The sequence below is a fragment of the Prunus mume genome, linkage group LG7 (assembly GCF_029339155.1).
Source record: "Prunus mume cultivar Tortuosa linkage group LG7, ASM2933915v1, whole genome shotgun sequence".
Taxonomy (NCBI): Eukaryota; Viridiplantae; Streptophyta; class Magnoliopsida; order Rosales; family Rosaceae; genus Prunus; species Prunus mume.
Window position 1 is genome coordinate 2,327,099 of NC_142704.1, and position 8,382 is coordinate 2,335,480.

The window sequence follows — 8,382 nt, forward strand, 5'->3', positions numbered from 1 at the left end:
TGCATGGTCAAACATTCAATTATTTATCCAATATGTGATTCTAAGGTTAGTTGTTTTTTCAATGTAGCATTATGATAATCAATATAGGTCTACTGATTTTAACAATGCTGCAAATCCCAACCCTGTGACCCCATTGTTACTGATTTCATAGATCCATCTCTATGTTATCTCCTTAATTAACTACTAAGGATTTGGTCTTTTGCAGGGATCCATCTCTATATAATTTTTATTTCCTATGTTTATTATAGTGTTTTGGGATTCTTTAAATTATTTTAAAGTACTTTTAAAAACGTTTTTCTGTATTAGCCAAACACTCAACAAAATATCAAAAGCGCTTTTATGTAGTGTAAAAGCACTTTTAAATGTGATATCCAAACAACAAACTGCTTCTTTGTAGAAGCGCTTATGTCATAAGTGCTATGGGCATAAGCGCTAATGGCATAAGCGCTTTCCCAAACGAGCCCTAACTCCAATTTCTATAGATATGTATAATACTTTCTTTTCTAAAATAAAAATTAAAAGAAAAAGGAAAGTTGCAAGCTTTACATATAAGGCTTTGGCCCAAAAAACCAGGGCTTCGTGGAAAAGAAAAGCCCACCATTCTTTCTTTTCGATACATCAAAGCTTTTTAGCGGGAATGAAGAAATCACTGGATGCAAAAGCAGAGGAAGCTTCATTTTCAGCAAAACCATGAATGAAGAAGCTCATCGTACACCAACCTATCAGAGCCTTACTGCGTCAAGGTCTCTACCCAGAAGCCCTCCAAGCCTCCACATCAACCTCACCTCTCAACCCATTTCTCACAAACCAAACCTACGCTCTTTTTCTTAAGTCGGGTCACCGCCTCGACCCCTTCCTCGCCTCAGCTGTCATTTCCCAATTTGCCAAATTGGGTCTCTTTTATCACGCCCTTCAGTTCCTCAACGACACCCCTGACCCGGATACAGTCTCTTACAACGCCCTCATTGCTGGGTTGGCCCGCTCCGGCAGACCCGGACCCGTTTTCGATCTCTTTGATCGGTTGAGGCATGTGGGTCTCAGGCCTGATGCTTTTACATTGAGTTCTTTGGTTAAGGCTTGTGATGGTTTGGAAGAGAATGAGATTGCCCATGGGGTTTGTTTGAGGTTGGGGCTTGGCTATGGAGGTTTTGTGGTTAGTGGGTTGGTTGAGAATTATATGAGGAATGGGGCTGTTGGGTCGGCTGAGAGGTGTTTTAGGGAGTGTTTGGTTGTGGACAATGTGGTTTGGACCGCTATGGTTTCTGGGTATGTTTGGAGTTGTGAGTTTGAAAAGGGTAGGGAGGTTTTTGTGGAGATGAGGGGTTTGGGTTTGGAGTTGAATGAGTTTAGCTTGACTGCTGTGCTTGGTGCATTGTTTGATGAGAAAGAGGGGGAACAGGTTCATGGGGTTGGTGTCAAAATGGGATTTTTATGGGGGTGTTCAGTTCATTTGAGTAATGCAATTATGAATATGTATTCTAGGTGTGGGAATCAGCAGAATGCCGCAAAGGTTTTCGATGAAATTACTGACCCGGATGTTGTTTCTTGGACTGAAAGGATAGGAGCTGCTTCTGATGGTGTGGAAGCTTTAGAACTGTTCAAAATTTTGCACTCTGGGGATGTGAAGGTAAATGAATATACAATTATAAATGTATTGTCAGCCATTGTAGGGCTGGGGATGTTAAATCCCGGTAAGCAAATCCAAGCACTTTGTCAGAAGCTGGGGTATTTACGGGTGGTTTCTGTTGGCAATGTGTTAATATCCATGTATGGGAAGTGTGAGCAGATTGGTGATGCTAGGTCCATATTTGATGATATGCTTTGCCGAGATTCTGTCTCTTGGAATTCTTTGATTGCTGGATATTCTGAGAATGGACTTGTTACTCAGGCTTTGGAGGTACTTCGTTGCATGCGTGATATCTCATTACAGCCTAATGGGTATACTTTGGCTAGCCTTCTTGAAGTCGCCTCAAACTTGAATTCCCCAAGGCTGGCAATGCAAATCCATTCACATGTGATCAAAATTGGGTTCATGGTGGATGATCGTGTGGTGGCTTGCTTGATAGTGACATACGGGAAATGCAATTGGATTGATGAATCAAAAAGGATATTTTATGATATTAACAAGATAAATTTGGTACTTCTTAATGCAATGGCAAGTAGTTTTGTCCGTTCCGGTTGTCATGCTGATGCTATCAATTTGTTCCATATCTCGAGGGGCTTGAAACTTGAAGTGGACAGTTCAACTTTCAGTACTGTCCTTAAAGCTTGTGGTGCTATAACTGAGTTGGAACAGGGAAGAGTGATTCACTCCCTGGCTCTTAAAACTGGATTTGATCAAGGGAGCTTTGTTGAAAGCACTATTATTGATGTTTATTGTAAGTGTGGAAGCATAGGTGACGCAGAGAAGGTGTTTAGACATGCTTCCACAAACAATTTGGCTTCTTGGAATGCGATGGTGATGGGATATGCTCAACACGGTTTTCATGATGAAGTTTCGGAACTATTCAACAAGATGTCTAAGTTTGGAGTAAAACCAGATCATATAACTTACCTGGGAGTTCTTACTTCATGTTGCCACGCAGGTCTTTTCAAAGAAGCTTTTAGTTACTTAAACTCAATGTTTGAGCGTGATGAGCTAATGCCACATATAGAACACTATGCCTGCATGGTCGACCTACTTAGTCGACTTGGACTCCTAGAAGAAGCAAAGAGGACCATTGATCAAATGCCCATTTGCCCTGATGCTCATATATGGCAGATTCTTCTATCGGCCTGTAACATCCATAAAAACATGGACATGGGGAGAGTCGCAGCACAGAAGCTTCTTGAGTTGGAGCTTGACAATGAATCTGCTTATATTTTGCTTTCAAATCTCTATGCCTCAGCTGGTATGTGGAGTGCTGTTGGAAAAGTGAGAAAGGAAATGAAGGAAAAAATAGTGTACAAAGAGCCTGGTTCTAGTTGGCTTCAAGTTGGAGGACTGGTTCATTACTTTTTAGCTGACGACAAATCACATCGTGATAGTAGAGAAATACATACGGAGCTAATAAGGTTGTATCGGCAAATGTCAGTGACCTCAAAATTGGAAAATGACGGTCCAAGTTTAATGATCTATGACTTATAAAAACACATCATGAGAGTAAAAACATAAGTATTGAGCCATTCACATTGCTTGCTTGGCTACCCCTTCCGGCATCCTCTGGATTGACAAGTGAAGTACTTGCCATCTGATCAGGTTGGTTTTTCAATTTATGAAGTCCAGTCACATATGCTCTTGCGTTTAGTATTAGACCATATTGCGAGGTTTTACTATTTTATCCAGATATGCACATGCCTTCTTCCTTTTTGTTTGCACCCACTCCAATCTCTATATAACATTGCTCATCAATTCTCTGTTCTTGGTTATGGATTGTATAAACAATTATTAACCTGCTTTCCAAGGTTATTTTCCATTGCTTCAACAGTTATAACAATCAAACTTATAATATTGTCATGTTCTGCTAACATTGTGAATTGTGGCCTTGTAAGTGTTTAAAACTACAAATGAATTTAGCATCTTTGACACGAAAATATGCTTGAATGTTGGTTTCTGTTGTATAATCTGTGCCACTCGTGAAAGCCAGATACAGCCATTTCGTTGTCATTTTATTTTATTTTATTCTTTCTTTTCCCCATTAAATTGCTATATGAGACTAGAAACTATCAATTGAGCTTGAACGGAATGAGAAAAACAAAATGATATAAGAAGAGCTAAATACATAGTAAGAAGGCAGTGATCAACTGATGATACATTTTTAGAGAATGACATGAATCTACAATTTCTACCGATCTTGCTCTCACTAAAAATGGGGTTTCCTGCTGCGCTGTTTGCGATCTGAAGAGGCTTTGGAGAGCACAGAGACTATGGAATGAATGGCATTTGCAGCTATTTTTGATTTTATCTGTCCCCGCTTTGGAAGAGGCTTTCTGCTTCTGAAGCTTTTGGCAATTTCAGCTGCAGGAACACCAGAGACCTTGCTATTCATTTTGTGATTTGAGGAAATGTCAATTTTCTTTTCTTTTCTCTTTTTTGCTTTAAGACTGCTTTTTTGTTTGATGGATGTGGATAGAGTGGCATTGGTTGGGAGTTTATATAGAGCTCATTGTATCATCAAAGGACGGGGGTGGATTGATCCGGGAAGATCAGAGAAGGCTAGAAACAAGCTTTTTCAGACTGGTGTTTGTTAGGGGGCATGCCAGCGAGATTGTCTGGCTGTACAGAGATTCTTTTCAGCTCAACTTGAGACAATATAAATTTGTGTGATGATTTGGTGACTGATTATGATTGATTAAGAGTATTATCCATAGTTTAATGCAAATGATTGGTTTGAGTTTGTCTTAACCTGAACACGTGCGGGTTATGTAGGAGCTCTGGTGGACCTTGAGGGTGGTCCCTGGTTTTCTTTAGTGGATATGCTGAAGGGACTAGGGGAAGACAGACTTTAAAACAGTGGTAAGAATTTAATGGTTTTTTATATTATGTTTTTGTCCATGTTAACGGATGATTATATAATTTAAAGGCAAGTTGTGCGGATAACAGGGAGCAGAGCATAATCCATTCATGTACATTTGTAAATTGTTTTCTTCTAATGAATGTCCTTATTTTCAAGGAGACCTTCTTGGAAATGTCAAACGGCCATTCTAGTACCTACAGGTGAAGCTATCTTGTTCTATTATTTGAATATGTTTGTTTTTTGGTCGAATTATTTGAATATGTGTGTTGTTGTATCACATGGTTGAGTAGATTGATCCCTAGGGAAAAGTCAAGTGAGAGAGAGAGAGAGATGAAAATGATGAAGATTGTGACTGTTACTGATGCTCATTCCTTATTATATCAAAAATGGAAAATAGTGAGAAGATCCATTTTAGCAGAGATTATGTATTGAAATTTATGTTTCAGCTGTCATCCATGGAATAAGAAAAAAGATTTGAGGTTATGCTGCTGTATGAAATACTTCACATGTGCTTCTGCTTCAGTCAGCCCTGCAGAAACCTAAAAAAAAAAAAGAAGAAGAAAGAAGTTTCCTCATCGCTTTGGTTCTATCTCTCAGACATGTGCACTGAATCAGTGAATCATCATGCAGGATTATTTAACTTGTAAAGTTTATTTTGTCCTTTTGTACAAAAAACAAAGTAATACCTTTTATTTTATGTATAAATATGTACATTTGCATTCTTAATTACGGATGTCCAGGAATTGGAAAACTCAAACTTGAGACATCTTTTACTCGAGGTAGTTTTAGGGCGTCTTTATCAAAAGTTTGACATGTGCTGTGTATTGGCAATCTAAAAATTCAGACAAAATTTAACTGAAGCAGTGATTTTGATTAACAGTGTCAAACTGTTTGATAATTTTCTCATCATATTATGTAAGCTACGAATATGTCCGCATATAGTTGTGCCCTAACAACCATATGAATATAGATGACATATTTTGGGGAAGAACACATTGCAATCGGCAACTAATTTCAGACTGTATTTTCATTTTTCAGTAAACAATTGCAGAATGATTGATTTCCAAGATGGCAAGACCTAAGCCCTATGAAGTTAGGGCATCTAGGCATACATAGGGGTATCTAGGCCCATCCAATTCCCTGTCATGCTTCTTAAACCTCCACATCTTGCTGCAATAGTGCAATTGGTTAGGGTTGTGGTAGGGTTTGGTTTGGGCAGCTTATATATTTCTTTTGCCTGTATATACAACGTCAATCAATTGAAGAAGCAAAGATTCCATTTTGAATTCCAATTTATTAAACGTCTTGGAACATATAAACATCTACACATAAAGAATTGCTAATTATAACAAGTGTGACACCATGCACATAGGGTTGCCAATATATTCCCATTGAACAATGTGGCACAACTATCTTAGTATTTATTTCATATTTTGTGTCTAGTACTTTGTTGGATCACATCCACAAGGTAAATTCGATAATGAATTATATAATCAATAACTGTGATACAAATAGTTTTATTTTTATCGACTTGTTATGCTTCAATACTATATCATTGGGAAAAAATATGATTCACTATTACTAGCAAAACCCGGGTGATGCCTGATGCGGTGATACTTAGATTTCATACCAAGGCACAAATATAGGCAAAGCAATCTAATGGAACTAAAACCACGTGGAGATTCCTTGGTTAAGTTAGTGGTGCAAATGTCGCTTTATTCTTTCCTCTATTCTGTCACACTAGTCCCTTCGTACATATGAATGCTACATGATAATTGTTTGCTTCTCTCTCTCTCTCTCTCTCTCTCTCTCGTTTCAACTTTGGCAGAAGGCAATGGCTACTATTCTCAATTTCTCAGGCAAAACACCTAGTCAGAGAATGTGCCTCAAACCAATGGCAGGGCCAGCCATTGGTTCCATGGCCATTAAAAGAACATGCCAATTTGAGCAGAACAAAAGAGATGCTCTGCAACATTGCATCTACGTGAAAAGGAAGACAGAAAATAAACAGTTAAATGACCACAGGCTCTTTCCTGTCATGGCAGCAGTACAGAGAAGCTCAGGCATATATCCAAGTTCTCCTTCCCCATCAGACACAATCAAGAAATTCTACAAATGCATCAATGAGAAAAACTTAAAGCAACTAGGTGATTACATCTCAGAAGACTGCTACATTGAAGAATGCTCTTTTAACACACCATTACAGGGCAAAAAGGTCAATGATCTTTTTCCTTCTTGACAACAAGAAGATCATAGTTTTCCTTGCAACTAACATAACCTAAATTGCATTCTATGCAGGAGGTAATGAATTTTTTTGAACAGCTGATTACAGGCATGGGTCAAAATGTCAAGTTCTGCATACAACGCGTGTGCGAAGGAGATGAGCTTATAGGAGCAGCAAACTGGCACATGGGTATGTGCACTTATATATGCCATTATCACTCCACCTGAAATAAATATAGTCCCATTACATATCTTGTGCATCTTCCAACTGGGTTATGTTTGGTATTGCAGAATGGAAAGACAAACAGATCCCCTACACCCGAGGCTGCAGCTTCTTTGAATTCTCCCAAAAAGGGGAAAAAATAATACTCAAGTACAGAAAGACAAATGTATTTCTTTGGCTTCACATTCTATTAAAGATGAACAATGCCTAACTGATTCTGATTGTCTACAGGAAAGCCCAAATTGTCATTGAATCACCAATCAAACCAGGAACTGTAGTGCTGGTAAGTCTGCCAACTACTGTTCAGAAAGAATCCTTTGGCCTCTATCATCATAATAAGAAAATAAATAAATAATAATAAAGTGAATATTATTGACCATTTGATTTTGTTCATTATGTGTTTGTCCCTGTGGATCAATTCAGAGTCTGTTAAAGACAGTGACTGCACTCTTCGATGGTTTCCCAAAAACTACTGATTGTAAGCCGAATTTAACTAAAAATTTCAAAACCTTAACTCATCTTATTTATATCATAGCATGACATAACATCAAAATATTTCTCCTGCAGGGTTCCTAAAGAGTCCTCATATCGTTTTTCAATGGTTATGGAAGATATACACAATACTTTTCGCACCACTTGTAGACAGCTACTTGAGGCTTTGGAACCTTGCAGCTCGACTGCTCAGCTATGCATACTACATTGTGCTTTACATTGCAAAGTTTTTCTTCAAGTAGAGAGGATCAGACAATGCCAGCGTTAGAAGGACAGATAAATCACCTTTTAGTCATCATTGTTATCGCGACTCCACCACGTTTCTAGCAGAGAGAGAAGAACCAATGGTCCGAAAACCGGTGGAAGGGGCGGAGGCCTGCTGAAGGCGACAATTGGTTCGGTTTTCTCTTTTGCAACAAGTCCTCCTTCGCCAGGATCATTGTTCCCTTGTCTCTTTGGTGTTGAAGTGGCCACAGTACCTATAATTAATTACAATGTATCATATTAATTAGATAAAGAACTTGTAATGACATACAATTATAAATTTATAAGTTATTAACTATATTAAAAGCATAAAGAGAGAGGAGAGGAGGAGGGTGTAAATTACCCCATGACCCTTTCATAGGGTAGGCTTGTTTGAACAACTTGATCTTTGCAGGGGACAACGCAGCTAATCCACGCATGTAGGCTCTACTTTTTTGTGATCAATTCAAACAAACCCAACACACCTTGTAATCTTAAAAACATCAAAGATTATTTAGTTAGGGTGCTGATGGATTGAGTTTGGTCCGTACCTGCGGTGCTTCAGTTGCTCTGCAACAACAAACGAAGAGACATAAACAGAGTATAAAACAATCGTTGCAAAGGGTTCCAGTTCCTGATGATTTTTTGCTTTTTTGGGCCAGACAGTTCCAGAAGATGTGGAAGCCAACCGAAGCTTCGGGAGTA

The 8,382-nt window shown here is 38.6% G+C and overlaps 3 protein-coding genes across 7 annotated transcripts; 2 read left to right on the plus strand and 1 right to left on the minus strand.

Annotated features, from left to right (window-relative positions):
• The first annotated feature begins 456 nt into the window (after positions 1 to 456).
• Positions 457 to 4,804, plus strand: LOC107881595 (pentatricopeptide repeat-containing protein At2g13600-like). 3 transcript variants are annotated; one of them, XM_016795718.2, is made up of 3 exons: positions 457 to 3,238; positions 4,409 to 4,495; positions 4,653 to 4,804. In XM_016795718.2, the coding sequence occupies exon 1, from the start codon at positions 695 to 697 to the stop codon at positions 3,125 to 3,127; it is 2,433 nt and encodes an 810-aa protein (XP_016651204.2). In that variant the 5' UTR covers positions 457 to 694; the 3' UTR covers positions 3,128 to 3,238; positions 4,409 to 4,495; positions 4,653 to 4,804. The 3 variants fall into 3 exon arrangements, with proteins under 3 accessions (XP_016651204.2, XP_088897926.1, XP_088897925.1); XM_089041800.1 differs by having other exon boundaries at positions 4,656 to 4,804; XM_089041799.1 differs by having other exon boundaries at positions 4,409 to 4,804.
• A 1,479-nt stretch (positions 4,805 to 6,283) lies between these two features.
• LOC103337583 (Nuclear transport factor 2 (NTF2) family protein) lies at positions 6,284 to 7,989 on the plus strand. Its single transcript, XM_016795575.2, has 6 exons — positions 6,284 to 6,711; positions 6,795 to 6,909; positions 7,011 to 7,092; positions 7,174 to 7,225; positions 7,366 to 7,420; positions 7,510 to 7,989. Exons 1-6 carry the CDS (start codon positions 6,331 to 6,333, stop codon positions 7,674 to 7,676), a joined length of 852 nt encoding a protein of 283 aa, XP_016651061.2. The 5' UTR covers positions 6,284 to 6,330; the 3' UTR covers positions 7,677 to 7,989.
• Positions 6,653 to 8,382, minus strand: LOC103337557 (uncharacterized). 3 transcript variants are annotated; one of them, XM_089055677.1, is made up of 3 exons: positions 8,042 to 8,381; positions 7,720 to 7,913; positions 6,653 to 6,943 (listed from the first exon to the last, which is right to left on the minus strand). In XM_089055677.1, exons 1-2 carry the CDS (start codon positions 8,115 to 8,117, stop codon positions 7,723 to 7,725), a joined length of 267 nt encoding a protein of 88 aa, XP_088911803.1. In that variant the 5' UTR covers positions 8,118 to 8,381; the 3' UTR covers positions 6,653 to 6,943; positions 7,720 to 7,722. The 3 variants fall into 3 exon arrangements, with proteins under 3 accessions (XP_088911803.1, XP_088911804.1, XP_088911805.1); XM_089055678.1 differs by lacking the exon at positions 6,653 to 6,943 and having other exon boundaries at positions 7,431 to 7,913; positions 8,042 to 8,124; positions 8,229 to 8,382; XM_089055679.1 differs by lacking the exon at positions 6,653 to 6,943 and having other exon boundaries at positions 7,431 to 7,913; positions 8,042 to 8,127; positions 8,229 to 8,377.

Excerpts from the sequence above, each read along its gene's own strand:
- LOC103337557 (XM_089055677.1), bottom strand. The coding sequence starts at position 8,117 with ATGCGTGGATTAGCTGCGTTGTCCCCTGCAAAGATCAAGTTGTTCAAA. Across the intron at positions 7,914-8,041 it reads CCCTATGAAAGGGTCATGGG|GTACTGTGGCCACTTCAACA; the intron begins GTAATTTACACC and ends AATTAATTATAG.
- LOC103337583 (XM_016795575.2), top strand. The coding sequence starts at position 6,331 with ATGGCTACTATTCTCAATTTCTCAGGCAAAACACCTAGTCAGAGAATG. Across the intron at positions 6,712-6,794 it reads CACCATTACAGGGCAAAAAG|GAGGTAATGAATTTTTTTGA; the intron begins GTCAATGATCTT and ends CATTCTATGCAG. Across the intron at positions 7,093-7,173 it reads GGGGAAAAAATAATACTCAA|GAAAGCCCAAATTGTCATTG; the intron begins GTACAGAAAGAC and ends GATTGTCTACAG.
- LOC107881595 (XM_089041799.1), top strand. The coding sequence starts at position 695 with ATGAAGAAGCTCATCGTACACCAACCTATCAGAGCCTTACTGCGTCAA.